Source organism: Monodelphis domestica, chromosome 6 (assembly GCF_027887165.1).
Source record: "Monodelphis domestica isolate mMonDom1 chromosome 6, mMonDom1.pri, whole genome shotgun sequence".
Lineage (NCBI taxonomy): Eukaryota > Metazoa > Chordata > Mammalia > Didelphimorphia > Didelphidae > Monodelphis > Monodelphis domestica.
This window is the reverse complement of record NC_077232.1, coordinates 137,423,531-137,441,530: the sequence shown is the minus strand read 5'-3', so window position 1 is coordinate 137,441,530 and position 18,000 is coordinate 137,423,531. Positions and strand designations below refer to the sequence as shown.

The 18,000-nt window shown below is 36.5% G+C and overlaps 1 protein-coding gene across 4 annotated transcripts in view; it reads left to right on the top strand.

The window, feature by feature from the left end:
• The window catches only part of TEC (tec protein tyrosine kinase), a 132,534-nt gene that overhangs the window by 88,248 nt on the left and 26,286 nt on the right, over nucleotides 1-18,000 (top strand). For 3 of the 4 annotated variants that reach the window (XM_007496481.3, XM_056802590.1, XM_007496480.2), the window contains 5 exons: nucleotides 6,810-6,891; nucleotides 11,551-11,679; nucleotides 13,100-13,140; nucleotides 16,220-16,392; nucleotides 17,421-17,486. In XM_007496481.3, the coding sequence (XP_007496543.1) occupies nucleotides 6,810-6,891; nucleotides 11,551-11,679; nucleotides 13,100-13,140; nucleotides 16,220-16,392; nucleotides 17,421-17,486 (491 nt within the window). Of the gene's footprint in view, nucleotides 1-5,008; nucleotides 6,194-6,809; nucleotides 6,892-11,550; nucleotides 11,680-13,099; nucleotides 13,141-16,219; nucleotides 16,393-17,420; nucleotides 17,487-18,000 lie in introns of those variants that run through there. The other variant, XM_007496482.2, reaches the window with a different exon arrangement.

Sequence of the window (18,000 nt, the reverse complement as noted above, 5' to 3'; positions counted from 1 at the left end):
AACACTAGAAAGTATAGGCATAGACAGGTCTTTCTTAAAAATAATAAGCAGTATAAATCTAAAACCATCAGCAAACATCATCTGCAATGGGGATAAGCTATAAGCCTTCCCAATAATATCAGGAGTGAAACAAGGATGCCGATTATTACCTCTATTATTTAACACTGTACTATAAACACTAGCAGTAGCAATTAGAGAAGAAAAAGAAATTGAAGGTATTAAAATAGGCAATGAGGAGATCAGGCTATCACTCTTTGCAGACGATATGATGATCTACTTAAAGGATCCTAGAGAATCAACTAAAAAGCTAGTGGAAATAATCAACAACTTTAGCAAAGTTGCAGGATATAAAATAAACCCACATAAGTCATCAATATTTCTACATATTTCCAACACATCTCAGCAGCAAAAATTAGAAAGAGAAATTCCATTTAAAATCATCCTACATAATATAAAATAGTTAGGAATCTATCTGCCGAGACAAACGCAGGAACTATATGAACACAACAACAAAATACTCTCCACACAATTAAAAGTAGATCTAAACAATTGGAAAATTGCTCATGGTTAGGACAAGCTAACATAATAAAAATGACAATCCTACCCAAATTAATTTACTTATTTAGTGCCATACCCATTGAACTACCAAAATACTTCTTCACTGATTTAGAAAAAAACATAACAAAGTTCATTTGGAAGAACAGAAGATCAAGGATATCCAGGGAAATATTGAAAAAAATGCAAATGTGGCCTTGCAGTCCTAGATCTCAAACTAAACTATACAACAAACTATACAGTAGTCATCAAAACAATATGGTATTGGCTAAGAGACAGAAAGAAGGATCAGTGGAATAGACTTGGGGTAAGTGACCTCAGCAAAACAGTCTATGATAAGCCCAAAGATCCCAGCTTTTGGGACAAAAATCCACTATTTGATAAAAACTTCTAGGAAAATTGGAAGACAGTATGAGACAGATTGGGTTTGGATCAACATCTCACACCCTACAGCAAGATAAACTCAGAATGGGTGAATGACTTGAATATAAAGAAGGAAACTATAAGCAAATTAGGTGAACACAGAATAGTATACTTGTCAGATATTTGGGAAAGTAAAGATTTTAAGACCAAGCAAGAGCTAGAAAAAATTACAAAATGTAAAATAATTTGATTACATTTAATGAAAATGTTTTTCTGCAAACAGAACCAATGCAACCAAAATTAGAAGGGAAGCAACAAATTTGGAAAAAAATCTTCATAACAAAATTCTGGCAAAGGTGTAATTACTCACATTTATTAAGAGCTAGATCAATTGTACGAAAAAATCAAGCCATTCCCCAATTAATAAATGGGCAAGGGACATGAATAGGCAATTTTCAGATAAAGAAATCAAAACTATTAATAAGCACATGAAAAAGCATTCTAAATCTCTTATAATCAGAGAAATGCAAATCAAAGCAACTCTGAGATACCACCTCACATCTAGAAGCTTGGCTAACATGACAGCAAAGAAAAGTAGTGAATGTTGGAGGGGATGTGATGGGGCAAAGTTGGGACATTAATGCATTGCTGGTGGAGTTGTGAATTAATCCAACCATTCTGGAGGGCAATTTGGAACTATGCCCAAAGCATGCTAAAAGACTGCCTGCCCTGTGATCCAGCCATAGTACTGCTGGGTTTGTACCCCAAAGAGATCATAAGGAAAAAGACTTGTACAAGAATATTCATAGCTGTGCTCTTTGTGGTGGCAAAAAATTGGAAAATGAGGGGCTTCCCTCCAATTGGGGAATGGCTGAACAAATTGTGGTATATGTTGGTGATGGAATACTATTGTGCCCAAAGGAATAATGAACTGGAGGAATTCCATGTGAACTGGAACGACCTCCAGGAATTGACACAGAGTGAGAGAAGCAGAACCAGGAGAACATCATACACAGAGACTGATACATTGTGGTACAATCTAATGTAATGAACTTCTCCATTAGTAGCAATGCAGTGGTTGGTCCCAAACAATTGGGAAGAATTTATGAAAAAGAAAACTATCCACATTCAGAGGACAAGCTGTGGGTGTAGAAATACAGAAGGAAAACAACTGCTTGATGACATTGGTCAATGGGGATATGATTGGGGATATAGACTCTAAATGACCACCCTAGTACAAACATCAACAACATGGAAATAGGTTTTGATCAAGGACACATGTAAAACCCAGTGGAATTGTGTGTCTGCTATGGGGAGGGGTGGGGGTTGGGGCAGGAAAGAATATGATTCTTGTAACCAAGGAAAAATGTTCTAAATTGACTAATTAAATAAAAATTCCAAAATAAAGAAATAAATATGTTTGGAAACTATTTAACAAAATAACTACAAAAACAATACAACATAGATAATGTTGATTTGTGGTTTTCTAAGTCAATATATGACTTGCATTTCTATTTGAATATCACATTATTGACTAGGATTACTGTAATAGCTTCCTAATTGGACTTCTTGGTTATCACTTTTTCTCTCTATCCTTAATACCATTGCTCAAATAATCTTCATAATGTACAATTCGAGTCATGGCACTTTTATATTTAAAAAATCTCCAGTGGTTCCTCATTTCTCATCAGTAAGTTAATCAATCTCTTTTTTATTGTGCCCCTTTATAAAAGTTGTGTTCTACCCATTTTCATTCTGTACTTTCATGACTTTGTCCCTTTGACTATCAACCCTTAGCTCCTCACCTACTTAGGGTGAAGCAACATAATTAGCTCAGGAAATCCCATTACTTATCAGTAATGTAGTTTTTCAAAGGGTATATTGTTTCTAGAAAGTATTATTGGTGCTCTCTCTCTCTCAATCTCCCCCACCCCATCAGTGATAACTTGACCAGATCCCTTCTACATCTTGCTTCCCTGTTTAAACTTCAATTGGGATTGGAAGAAAACAGTTGGAGAGGTCATGCGTAGATATAGGCAAGCTCTAGTTCATTGGGAAAGTATGGAGCACACATCCATCCTAAAATTAACCTGTATCATGGGCTTGAGCTTTGTTCTTTCTCAAAGACAAGAGAAAGAGGGCTGGACTTGAAGTCAGGACACGCCATTCAGAGCTCACAGCTGTGAGATCATTGGCAAGGGGCCACCTGCTTGAACCTCAATTTTTTAAATATGTAAAATAGAGATAATAAAAATTTTATTGCCTGCCTCATGAGGAAAGAGTTTTATAAATCTCAAAGCTTTATGTAAATGTGAACTATTGTTGTCATAGTTCTGTGGTATTCACAGACATCTTGATAGCGTCATGTCTGTTCATATGCAAACTTATGGGAAAGGAAAAATTTGTCAAATGATTTATTAATGGAAAAACTATAAAAATATTTGTTTATCCACAGCAATGGGACTACAGTGAGGGTAGGCAAAAGTAGTAATTCATAGCTGTCTATTGTAAAATGATAGACTGAAAGGAAAAGTACTATAAAGGATTTCCCCCCTTTACACCTGGTCTTATCACTAAAATAGCCAAGAGGTGGGGCCAAGTAGAGAACAGTTTGTTACTAAATAATCCAATTGAAAATGCTTGATTTTTGCTTATAGACTATGGGAGTATATTAAAAATATTTGTTCCAGAAAAGTTTTATTTGAATTGAATTGTTGTAAATAGAATCTTATTTTAAATGCTATAGGATATCTTGAAAGAAAAAAATTGATTTTAATCCTTTTATAAACAGAAGAATCACCTCCTAATTTCTCTTTGAAAGAATTCTAGGTTTTCAGTTGTTGAATGTGATCAGAGACAAGTGAGTTCAGAGCTTAAAGGAAGATAAAAAAAAACCTCAATATGGATATGGAAGAATTTAAGGGGCAGAACATGTCTCCAAACAAAAATACTAACAGTATGTCTATTCAGTCAATTCACATTTATCATTACAAATGAGAGGAAATGTCTGCTCACATGAGAAGAGTATTACTGCTAATTAGGAGAATTATAATTGTGTGTGAATTACTTAGGACAAGAAATAAAGTAAGATATGCCTATATATTTGTAATACATAGGCACATAGATAAAATGGACTAATTTTATTAGTAGTTCAGGAAAAAAACTGAAAGAAGAAAAGTAAAATTATTCTATTAAAATAAGCCATTCTGAATCTTTAAATCTGTGTACCCTTGTGGAATTAATATGTAGAAAAACTCCAACCTTGAAATTCAGTTGAGAAAAATGAAAACAGATTAATAGATGACTGTTGAAATCAAGTTCTTTTCATATTCTTTCTATCTTCTCTTGACTGTTGTAGATTTTTAAAAAAAACCTTTAAATATACTTTTAGTAGTGTATCAGGTGGTTGATCTTTAAGAGTTATGGTGATATGGAATCAGATCTGTCACCCTCCTCCCTTCTCTCCCTCCTTCCTTATCTCTCCTCCCTTCTTCTTCCTCCATCAGTCAGTTTCTTCTGTGATGACAACTAGAAATCAGATCTGAGTGAGTTTCCTGATATATCTGATAGATAATTCACTCTTTGAATATTTGGAACAAGGGGTTTATTTAAGGGAAGGGGGAGAAAAGGGAAATTGGATGGGAGAGAGGGTTTAGGATTTCCCTGATCTTAAAATACTCCTAAATTAAAGAATAATATTGTAGAGGCTTGAATGAGTGATGTGGCTAACAGGGTTGAGGATCTTTAAGTCACTTTCTGATACAGAAGAGAGAAATCAGTAAGAAGAGGATCTTCTCAGTCCTTACTCCTTCCTGCCTCAGGAGAAAGAGACCACTCCAACAGTTTGGATGCTTCCCTTCAACAGTCTCCCTCCAGTCACCTTCTTTTCCGGAATGCTCCTTGATTGACAGCTTCTGCAAACCTTACTCCTTTGGCTCTGTTGCAGGTTTTCTCCAATTTACTTATTCACAGTAGGAAACTGTAAGACATATATTAGGATTTATTAGGATATATGAAGTAATAAAGGAGGTGCTGAAAGAAGGATACATCTCCAATACTTCACTATTTCAAGGGTCCATGATTTCATCAATGTATATTATGATCCTTTTATTCCTTAGCGGGAAAGTCTCTAAGGATTATTGTGACTATAAGATTCATCACTTTGTAGATAGCCTTCTGATGATCTTGTGAACTCTGTTAGATTTTTTTTAACCCTTACTTTCTCTCCTAGTGACAACTCTAAGACAGAAGAGCAAGGGCTAGGCAAACAGGATTAAGAGACTTGCCTAGACTCACAAAGCTAGGAAGTGTCTGAGGTCTGATTTGAATCCAAGTCCTCTCAACTCCAGTCTTGGCTCTCTATCCACTGTGCTATCTAACTGCCCTTTGTTAGATTGATTCTTGCAGAAAGAGTTATTCCATTGAGTCTTTACGCAGTCTTCCCAGATTGATGGAGGGTCTGCCATGCCAGAACCTATTTTCCACTGACATAGATTTAAAGAATCCAAAGTCGCTTCCATGCCATGGTGAGACATTGAAAGAGGATGCTAATGGCAGAATTCTGAACATTTATCAGTTTGATCCAAGGAGATTTTCAGGGCATCAAGATGATAGAAGCATCTGGGATCTGTACAGTTCTCTCACTTGTGTGTGTGTGTGTGTGTGTGTGTTTAACCTTTACTTTCTGTCTTAAGTATTGCTTCTAAGGCAGAGGAGCAATAAGGGTTAGGCAGTCAGGGTTAAGTGACTTGTCTAGGGTCACATAGTGTGGAAGAGGCATGAAGGAAGAGAGAATTTCATGCATGCACCTAAGACAAAGTAAAGGAAAGAACATTCCAAATAGAATGTGCCCAGGACAGACAGTTGGAGAGTCAAGCTAGGCTGAAGGGGGAAGAAGCTCTGAACTGGACCTCTGTTGGCTTCTGTCCTAGGCTGAAGGACCCTTGGGGGGGCTTCTGGAATAAGGCTGAGAAGAAATTAATGTTGGTGGCTTAGAGTGTGAAGAACTGACTGTATATTTGAGATTTGAGTTTGAAGGAAGAAGAAAGAAGATTAAACAGTTGTCCTCCATCTCCCTGACAGACTTTTGTGTCACAGCTGTGACAGGACTGACATTTCCTAAAATCCTCCTAACCCTCCTTATAGATTAGGGAAAACCTCATCCCTCTCACCTCATCTTCTATCCTTGACCTTCCCAATAAACCTCCTTACCTGAGAAAGAGGGAAAAAGTATCTTCTCTAAACCTCACAGTTCACCTTTGACTTACATAGAAAGGTGGCTGACAAACAGAGGGGAGGGGAAGGAAGGCAGGAGGGTGTGGGTGGACAACTGGGAGGTAAAGGGGGGAGGGTAGGAAATATCTTGATCTATTAGCCATCAGTAGTGATCAATAGGCAACTCCAGAGTATCCCCTCTAGTAGTATCTCTCTATCTCTCAGAAGTATTTCTATCTCCATTACAACTAGGCACCCTGAGGTTTCCACTAGTATCTCTCTAGTCAGCCAGAGTATCTCAGTTATAACTAGAAATATCTCCACAGTATCATTTCTATTACCAGAAATAGCTCCAAGATTATCTCTTTAATACAATAGTTAGGAAATGCCTGAGGCTAGATTTGAACCCAGGTCCTCCTGACTCCAGACCTGGCATTCTATGTTCTACTTAGCTGCCTTTGCTCACTTGTATTTTAATATTCTTTTTCCTTCTGTCATAAGAACCCTTTAAAAAAATGTGTGTTTTCCATTGTAGGAAGGAAGAAGAAAGTGATTGTGTTTACATAAGAAAGGGATCAAACTGCTTGGATCTGAAATAGGCTTTAGTAAGCCTCTTAAGGAAAGACTAGTTATATATGAATAGTTCTTACTGAACTAATCTTTTCTTTTTATTTCAGGTTGTCCACGATTCAATTACACTTTACATTTTTGCCCCCAGTGCTCAAAGCAGAGACAGATGGGTGAAAAGCTTAAAGGAAGGTAAAAAATGTAAATAAATATTTATATGTTAGGAATGTAAGGAGCAGGACATGTCACAATTAAAACAAAAATACCCTCAATATTTCTATTTAATCATTCACATTAATTTTGCAAATGAGGGGATAAATCTGATGTGATGAGTGTAACCTTGCTGATTATGACAATAAAATGATATGTGAACTATTTAGAACAAACAATAATTTTGATATGATTTAATTTTGTGATGTCAGTAGTCAAATGTATGTGCTTCTACCATTACTAGACTGATGCAGAACATCAGACTTTGTCTAGAACCAGGTGAACTGGTTCTCCCACCTTAGTCAACCTTCTGTCCACTGGGTGCTGGATTTCATGCTATATACATTTTCCTTGCTCTCCTTTGTTGTCTTTTTAATTCTGTGGTTTTAAGAGTGGCTGTTTCTCCAAGGAAACATGCACATTTGAACCTTTTAAAGAACATACTTCAATGACTGTTAATGTTATTGCTGTGGCTATTGGTCTGACCATGTGAAAAGCATTTAAAGGATCAATTAAATCCCACAATGGAACAGTTCAGCTTGCACTAAAGCACAAAGGAAAATGCAATTCAAAACAAAAAATACCATCAAGAACTAACAAAAGATTTCTATAAAGCAGTCAATTAATACTAAGAAAATAAGTAGACTTGCAGAAGGATCTGGCTACTGAAGTGAGAAGAGCAATGAGAAAACCAGATTAAAAGTAAAAAATAACACAACAGCTGCTAACAGGGGGCAACTAAGTGACTTAGTGGATTGAGAGGTTGGCCTAGGGATAACAGGTTCTGGGTTCACTTTCTAGCTGTGTGACCCTGAGTAAGTCACTTCATTGCATATCCCTTACTGCTCTTCTGCCTTGGAATCAATACACAGTATTGATTCTAAGATATAAGGTAAGGGTTTCAAAAAAAGTTGCTAACCATTACCATGAAGAGAAGAAACCGTGGCTAAGAGAATACAAAGACTATAATACTTAAGGTTGGAAAAAAGATGAAACACAGATGAAACTTACTTTTTCATTTGAGGCTATACCAAAACCATTGTCAGAAGTCCAGTTGGCCATTAAGATCTGGGTACCCATTCACCCTAAAATTTTGAGGGCTTTTAAAAAAAATTGCCAGTGAAGGGGGCAGCTGGGTAGCTCAGTGGATTGAGAACCAGGCCTAGAGATGGGAGGTCCTAGGTTCAAATCTGGCCTCAGCCACTTCCTAGCTGTGTGACCGTGGGCAAGTCACTTGACCCCCATTGCCTAGCCCTTACCACTCTTCTGTCTTGGAGCCAATACACAGTATTGACTCCAAGACGGAAGGTAAGGGTTTAAAAAAAAAAACTGCCAGTGAGACTGTGACTGTCATTTTTTGGAGGGAATGAAAAGCTGCAATCAATATATTACTTTACTGAGCAGCAGAATTGTTCCAGAAATATATGTATGCCAAAATGGAGATTTAGTACCATTCTGTGACCTTACACCATTCTACACATCATGAAGGTTAGAAAAGTTATCTAAGAGTAGTCTGAAATAAATATGTTGCAGTTGCCTTAGAACTCACCTGATTGAAACCCCATTGAAAATGCAAGAGCCATGATCAAGGATAGAATAGAAAAATTGTATTATTGTCATAAGTGTATGAAACTAGTGAGATAAAAGTGTGGTTTCATGCTGAATTAAAGAATACATGTTAAAATCATATTAATTCAATGCCAAATTATATAAAACAAATGATTACAGCAAAAGGAGGATGTATTACATTATAAAGTTTTTCAGATGTTAAAAAGTTATACATTTTATTGTGTGCTTCATTATTTCCCTGTCTCGAGTAATTTACATACCATCATAATTTACTTTTTCATTTCTATCAAATGAAAGAAGACAATTGGTTTATCTCACAGTGCTTATAATCTTTTATTTGGCCACTTATGGCTAGTTCCATGGAATATAATCCCTAAATTCATTTTGCTTTGTCCTATATTTCTTTTCCTCTTTCCTACTGAACTTCTTCAAATAGAAGTCTACACTTACTCCTTCCACATCTTCGTCACCCACTTACACCTTAGCCCCTTGTAACCTGGCTTCTATTTCTAAAGCACTACAGAAAACAAAAAAATTCTTCAAGGACATTAATAACCTTATCACTAAATTCAAGGACCTTTCCTTCTCCTTCCCTATTGACCTGTGCTGTTTACTTTTCTCTTTTTCCATGAATTTTGAGACCCTTCACTTTCACAATATAGTTTTCTTTCTAACTTTTTGACTGTGCTTCCACTAGCTTCTCATCTTTCTTCCTAGGAAGTGATTCCCCCCAAATTCTGTCTTTGGCATTCATCTTTTATTGTGTTTTTTTTTCTTGGTGATTTTATCCAATCTCATGGTTGTAGTTATAACCTCCATATAGATGATTCCAAACTCTATCTCTGTTCCCACCCTTTTCTCTGAGTTCCAGTGTCATATTTATAGCTCCCTGCTAGATGCATCACTGACCTCTGGAACTCAACATGTTCCCAGGTGAATTCTCCATACCCCACTTAAAATCTGCTTTTCTCCCTGATATGTATTTCTGGTGATATCACTACCCTTTCAAATTCTTTTTTGGTTTTTATTCATTTTTTGATGCTTTTGTCTCTGTAACACCAAGTCTAATTGATTCCCTTCTGCATTGACTTTCATATCCATTTCTTCCTGTATAATTCCACTGAAACCCTCCCAGTGAGTGGCCATTGTTTTTTGCTTTTTGCTATAAATTATTATAATAGTTTACTAATAGGTAAATAGAGCTAGTTAGGATAAATTGCTGGGTCTGGAGTCAGAAAGACCAGAAATCAAATCTGGCCCCTGATACTTACTAGTTGTGTGAGCCTAGGCAAGTCATTTAACCTATGTTTGCCTCATTTTCCTCAACCATAATATGTGGATAATTATGGCACCTATTTCCCAGAATTGTTGTAAGAATCAAGTGACATAGCAATTATAAAAATTGCTTAATACAGTGCCTGGGACATAGTAAGTGTTATATCAGTGCTTATTGCTTTCTTATTCCCCTTTCCAGTCTCTCTATTTTAATAACTTCCCAAGTGGTCTCTTTCCAGTTTGTCTCCTTCCCATTCTATCCTTCTCATCACAGCTCAGGTTTAAAGGTCTTAATGGTCTGCTTTTATTATGCCTTTGCTCTACTCCATGACCTTGGCTTTCCATCATCTGCCTAATAAAATGTAAAATCCTGATCTTAGCATTGCAGGTTTTCTATATACTCACTCTGACTTGCCATTCCCAGACTTTTGCACCTCTTCATATGCTTTTCAGTATAGCCCTATGGGACTGCCCTTCAAGGAGGAGAGCTTGGCATAATGGAGCTTGGAATTATGAGAATCTGGGTTCATATCCTGACTCAGTTACTTATTCAGTATAGGATCCTAGACATTTCTCGGTGTATCAGCTTCCTTGTTCCTTGTTTGTAGTAGGGGATAATAATAGCACCTATTTTACAAGGCTTTTGTGGAAGTCAAATAGTAATGAATATAAAGAATATTATATGTACTTAAAGCACTATAGAAATGTAAACTAGCTCTGATTAATATTACCAATGATTGTATGATGCTTGCATCTTCTTATTCAGTGCATTTGTGCATGCTCCTACAATACTTGAAATGGATTTCCCTTTTCTTCTCTGTATTTTTGTCAAAAACCTTTGCTTTCCTTTTCAAAAGTGAAATGTCCATGAAATTCCTTAAATTCTCATAATACTTTGTCCAGATCTCTCTTTTGTGCTTATATCACTTCTTCTTGTAGAATAACCATTTACGTGTGTATGTGTGTGTGTATATATATATATGTATATACATACATTTTTTCTGCATTAGATTGTAAATCCTTAAGAATAAATTGTGTCATATTTCTCTCTTTGTATCCTTAGCTCCTAGCAGATTCCCTTGCACATGGTACATGCTTACTGTTTTTGTTTTTTTTTATATTGAATCCTGCCACATTCAGGAATAGCTATTACTTTCCCCTAATAATAAAGGCCTGAATCTTTGAACTTTTTATCCCTTTATATAGTATTTACAGTTCAAAACAAAGGCATTCACTTCATCTGTCTTGCCCTTGCTAGGAATAAGTGTTCTTGTCTAATTCCTAGGTATATTTGATGAGCAAATACTTAAAGAAGATATAGTTTTATTAAAGAGACTGACTGACAGTCTTATTTCCTGTACTAGACTTCTAAGCGGAAAATGGTATTTCATAGAAAACTGCCTTATCTCCTAATAGTATCATACAGCCCTGGGAATCTAGTAAATCAGTGATGATGATTGAGTGGTTTTTCATGAAATGTTTAAAAAATGGAGATAGTTTAATCTGCATAAATTCCTATCATCCCTTCCCCAGAAGAGTATGTTTTTCTTATCATACCACACAGTGAAGCAAACATCAGATATGTGCATAAAGGTTTCTCTGATAATAAAAGAGAAGGAAGAAAACTAGGCAACTGCACTGTATTGGATGAGCCATATTAACCTCAACTGTTTATCATGGAACTTTCATAATAAATACTGAAGCAAGGGAACAAATACTATTATCCAACATATCATTTATGAATTATTATTTTGGTGTATTGTCTCCACTAATAACTGATGTTCCTTTGAATTACAGAAATCAAGCACAACAACAACATAATGGTCAAATATCATCCCAAACTCTGGGCAGATGGAAGCTATCAGTGTTGTAGACAAACGGAAAAGTTAGCACCTGGATGTGAAAAATATAATCTCTTTGAGAGTAGTGAGTATTATTTTCTTTCTTATAATTATTCCAAATATTGGTTTTGGAAGTATATATTTATGGCCAATATAGAGAGTCAGGAAAGTACTTTATGTCTTTTTCAGCTAGAATGGAACAATTGGTGTAGCAAGTTTTACTGATTTAATAAGCTGCATGCCCTGCCAGATATTTTATTTTGATGAGTGTTACTTGTATAAATGATTCCTAGTTGACTGATGTTGAAATATTTCATTAGATTGATGAAAAAATTATCATTACTAAGTCTATTTAAAGAAAATGAAAAAACTGGTCTGGATTTGAGGTGGGAGAGGCTTCCCCCCAAATGACTTTACATGTGCCAGTGTATGTGTGCATACACACAAGAATCAACTCTCTTGATATACCACAAGGCACAATTTCTGCCTGATGACGTAGCATCTAAAGTTTTTTGTTACCTTAACCTTTATCTGTTTATTACCAAATAGATTTTGCTTTTTAGGTTTGTCATTAGAAGCCTGTTGTATGAAACCCTAAATCTAACCACAGATGTATCTAAATTTGGATCTCATGCTCTGTGCATTTTTGCTGTGGATTCAGTGTTTACCTAAAAACATCAGGGCTTCATTGTGATAAATGGAACAGAAATTTTTACTTGACTAATGAATCTCACTATGGATCATTACACTGAAGAGGATGTGTGTGTGTGTGTGTGTGTGTGTGTGTGTGTGTGTGTAGTAAGGGTGGGATTTACTTTTAATTAAAAGAGCTACAGATCTATGAATAATTGACATATTGTTGTTCATTAAGGAATAAGGAAAACTTAATTTAGCCTCTCAGTTACATGTACAATAAGGTCTTTAGGATGGTTTCATCTTATAGCAATTTTAGGGCCAAAATAGTGCTAATACCATTAAATATCCAAGGTGGTCTGGCTTATTATGTTCATCTTCTCATCTGGCCTCCTAATCCTGTTTTATCAGTTAATTTGAGCTATTTAACAATGGATTGCATTTACCAGGAAGTAGTAAGATCCTGTCATTGTAGGCATTTGAGTGAAAACTAAATTGTTATCTGCCAGAGTCACAGAAGAAGGGATTTCTGGACTGTTTTGTAGACTGGATTGAACTCAGATGTTCAACCCCAAGACATTAGGAATCATTGTGCCTCAGTTCTTAAGGATTTTCTGCTATTTATATTATATTAAATATCTTACGGACAACCCAAGTTATCAGAGAAGCCATTTGTTCTATGTCTTATGAAGTCTTTAATATGTTTTTCTAGTTCTTCCCAGTGAATCAGTATAGAGTATTTTTAATATGTCCATTTTATATCAGTTACTTGTGTTTCTGCTGAAAATTGATTCATGTAGGAATAACATTTTCTCTTATTGATTAGTGGTTTCATCATGAATTTGACCCCCTTCTTTTTTGTGTGTTTTCAGGTATAAAGAAAGCACTACCTCCAGCACCAGAAAAAAATAAGGTAGAGAAACTTTAATTCATTGAAGGACCTGGAATTTGACCAGTAATGAATTAAATAATCAATCCTTTTGAAATCAATTATTTCATCAACTAATTGATTAAATAAGTATTTATTATCTCCAATGTGCCATGTACTATATTAGATGATGCAGGTATAAATATAAAAAAAATTATCTTTACTCACAAATAGTTTATATTTTAATAGAAGACCATATAAAAATCTAGTATAAAGTTTGTATTCATACCTAATAGTTAAATATAAATGACTGTGAAAGGGAGGGCTCTAACAACTGAATAAAAAGTTCAGGAAAGGCTTCATGAAGGAGACAGTATCTGAGCTGCATCCTAAAAGAGAAGGGGTCTCTATAAGGTGGAGGAAATAAAAGAGAGCATTCCAGTCACGGGAAGATCTTCCAATGCAAAGGGGAAAAAATGAGAGAGAGAGAGAGAGAGAGAGAGAGAGAGAGAGAGAGAGAGAGAGAGAGAGAGAGAGAGAGAGAGAGAGAGAGAGAGAATCGTGGTGAGGAACAGAGATAAGATCAATTTGGCTAGATTACAAAATGGAGGCAAGAGAATAATATCTATTGATACTGGACAGTTAGGATGGGGCTATAGTAGTGTTGAACTTTGAAAGTCAAATTGAAGAGCTTGTGTTTTATCCTAGAGGCAATAGAAAGTAACTAGAAATCATTCAATAGAGGAGTCAAATAGTTAAATCAGCACTCAAGTAAAATTATGTTGAAAGCATTCTCTAGAATGGACTGGAGTAAGGAAAAATTTGAGCCAGAGAGACCAGTTTGGAGACAAGAGGTGATGAGAGTCTTAACTAAAGTGGTAGAGTATCAGTAGAGAGGAGTCAAATGTGAAGGACGTTATGAAGTAGAAATGATAAGATTTGGCAATTGATTGGATATTTGTGGCAAGGGAAAATGAATTGTTGAGGATAATGGCAAGATTACAAACTTGAGAAGTTGGAAGGATGATGATACCTTTGACATAAATAGGGATGTTTGGAAGAAGAGAAAGTTTAGAGGGAAAATAAGTTCTGTTTTAAATAGATATGTTGAGTTTAAGCTGTCTTTTGGACATTGCCTGAAATATCCCTTAGGCAATCGGTGATATAGGGCTAACACTCTAGCCTGCAAATAGACTGTAAATAGATATGGGAGTCATCTGTATAGAAACGATAGTAAAGTCACGAAAGCTAATGACATTATGAGAAGAGAGTATAGAAGAGGTCCCAGGCCAGAACAAGGGGGAATACTCCATTAGGGCTCATCATATGAATAGTGAGCTAGCAAAGAAGACAGAGAAGGAGTAATCAGACACATAGGAGGAAGACCAGAGAAAAGACTGTCAGGAGAACCCAGAGAGGAAAGAATGTCCAGAAAGAAAGAATGGGCAACAGTGTCAAATGAATCAGATAGGTTGAGAAGGAATAGGATTCAGAGAAGACCATCAAATTTGACAACTCTAGGATCCTTGAGAACTATGGAGAGAGCAGTTTCATTTGAATGGTGAGAAAAAAGAGTTGAGCAATGAACGAGAAGTTGAAGATATGGAGACTGCAAGTGTAGACAGCTTTTTTGAGGTGCTTGAGAGATATAAAATGACAGCTTGAGGGAATGGCAGCTTTTAGTGAAAATTTTAAGCCTTGGGGAGTCTTGGTCATGTCTGAATTTAATAAGGAAGGAACTAATTGATAGGGAGAGATAAAAGGTATGAGAGAGAAGGATGAGTGAAAATTCAGTTTGCTGGAGAAAATGGGAAAGGATAGTTTCAAGGATACATGTAGAAAGGGGTTGATTTTATTAAGGAAAAAGATTTTGTTAGCAGTCATTGCTAGAGTCTCGAGGAAAGGAGAAGAGAGTAAGAAATGAGAATAGATGAAGAGGAAACTCTTTGGATGGTGTAAGATTTTTTTTCAGCAAAGTTAGCAACAAGATGCTCAGCTGAGGGAAGAAGGGGGAGGGGGAGATATAGGAGGCTTCAGAAGGGAAGAGAAGGTATAGAAAAGCTACTGTGGAGAGTGAAATAAGGAGTGATATAATTAATATAAATCAGATTAGCATATTATATACATAAATATTATAGCTATTTCCCTTAGAATCTGTTTTGTGGAAAGAAAGCTATCAGTGAGTGAATAGATATGGATGTCTATGCTTCTTTTTCTTCTTTTAAAAATTCTTAGCTTCTGTTTTGTTAACAACTCTGACAGAAGGGCAAGAGCTAGGCAAATGGGGTTAAGTGACTTGCCTAGGGTCACACAGCTAGGAAGTGAGTATATAAGGCCAGGTTTTAACCCAGATCCTCCTGACTCCAGGACTGGAACTCCATTCACTGTGCTACTTATCTACCATTGACTTCTTGATAATAATATTTTAATTTTTTCATCCTTTATTCCGTTTGACCTTTCTGTGTGCATTTGGTATTGTTGACTTCCTCTGTTTTCTGCGAATCTCCCCAGAGACACCACATTTTCCTGGTTCTCCTATCTGTCTAACTGCTTCTCCATTTTCATTGCTGGCTCTTTCTTACTAGATAAGGTAAGTGTTCCCAAAGTTCTGTCCTCAGTCATACTAATGACTCTTACATTTCTACTCTTGGCAATGTTATTCATTCTCATGACTGAGTCCAACTATTCACTCCATGCATGTTTCTCTCAAATCTATATTTCCAGCCTTGCCCTCTTCTAATTTTGAAAGTCATATCTTAAATTGCCAACAACACGTCATTGTGTGGCTGTCTTGCTAGTAAACTCGAGATGCTGCAAACTAGCCTTGTTATCTTTCTCATTATCTGCTTCTGACTTAATATTTTCTGTGAAATGGTGCCATCCTTCATCTTTCTCTTCCTTTTGAAATCTCGATGTTCTCTTTAATTACCAGTCCCAACATAGGATGAAGTACCTTCCAATGAAATGAGGTGGCTATGATGTTTCTATTTATGGACTACAAATCTGGAATGTTTAATGTTTCAAACAAAACACTGGTCTAGTGATGGAAGGAATGGGCTAGTCAAAACTTTGTGCTCCCTTGGGGCAGAAGAGATTTTATCTCTTTTTTTTCCCCCCTTTAAAGCGAAGGCCTCCACCTCCTCTTCCGCCTGAAGAAGATAAAAATGAAGAAATAGTTGTAGCAATGTATGATTTCCAAGCAACAGAAACACATGATCTCAAACTAGAGAGAGGCCAAGAATATATTATACTGGAAAAAAATGATGTTCATTGGTGGAGAGCAAGAGATAAACATGGGTAAATAGACTTTATTTCCATTATGTTCCTTTTGGGGAATAATGCATTGAAAATGGACAAGATGTACCTATAAAATAATGAAATATTTCTAAAGTCACATGTTACTTCATAAATATTTATCTATATAGATAGATAGATATATTTGTGGTGTGGTTAGGCTAAACCAGTTAATTTTTATTCCTTTCTATAGGAATTCTTTTGCTAAGGATTCTGCTTCATTCATTCTAGTATGTTTTGGGGGCAGCTAGGTAACTCAGTGGATTGAGAGTCAGACCCAGAGAAGGGAGGTCCTGGGTTTAAATATGGTCTCAGGCACTTTCCAGCTGTGTGACCCTGGGCAAGTCACTTGACCCCCCATTGCCTAGCCCTTACCACTCTTCTGCCTTGGAATTAAGATTGATTCCAAGATAGAAGGTAAGGATTTAAAAAAAAATTTTTTTAAAGAAGCATGTTTTGTAATTTCTTTTCCCAAGGGAAGGGTGAAGGAAGAGAAAGGGAAGGAATTTTCCCTTTTATTTTCCCTTTAGTTTAACCATTTATATTGTACCTCTGTGCTAGGCACTCTTCTAAATGCTTTCAAATATTAAGGGAGAATTATAACTTAGATTTTCCCCAGTAACCTCTCCCCATTCTTTTTATTCTTATAATTTAATATTTTCCCATTCACTTAAAATTAATTTGGGTAATCGTATTTGAGACCAGTGAGGAGTTAAAATAATAGAAGCTATATTAAGTCATTCAGTTTTCCCCAGAAATAATGAGGAGGGTTGAGTTATAGGAATATCTTCCAGACTTAATTTGAAGAATATGGGGCCCTTTCTCACATACTCACCTCCCTGGAATACTATCCCTTTGTATTTTGAATGTTCATTGTATGTGAAAAGAGTCCCTCTCTGGAATAAAAACCTTTCCCTCTTGCTTAGCCTATAGCTTTCCAGCAGGATTCATTCATTAACAGCTTCCCAACTCTGTGGCCAAAGAGAGAACTTTTCTCTCTGTTTGTCTTAATACCCAATGTTTACTTTTAGGAGTGAAGGATACATTCCAAGCAACTATGTTACAGGGAAGAAATCGAGCAACTTAGATCAATATGAGTAAGTAAATGTTTTCATGACCAAGAAAAATCTCCCTCTTTCTTTGTCTATTCTCTCTGTCTGTTTTCTTCTCCTCATCCCTTCCTTTCCCTCCCCTCCCCTCTCTCCCTCTGTTCTTCTCCCTTCCCCTCCTCTTCTTCCCCTCTTTTTCTCCCTCCCCCTCTCCCTTTGTCCTCTCCCCCTCTTCTCCTTTCCCATTTTTCTTCCTTCCCCTCCTCCCCTTTCTCTCCCTGTCCTTCTTCCTCTCCTTCCCCTCTTTTTCCACCCTCCTCTCTCTCCCCTTGTCTTTCTTCCTCCCCTCCCCCTCCCCCTCTTTTCTCCTCCCCTTCCCCTTCTCCCCTCCCCTAACTCCCTCTTTTCCATTTCCCTCTCCCTCTTCTCTAATAGCCTCTTCCTCTCCCACTTTTTTCCACTCTTCCTCCTTCCCTCCTGTCACTTCAGGCACTGTCTTGCTTAGTGAAAAGGGTTTTGTAAATGCTATTGTTTATGCCAAACTTGTAGAACCTTTCATTAG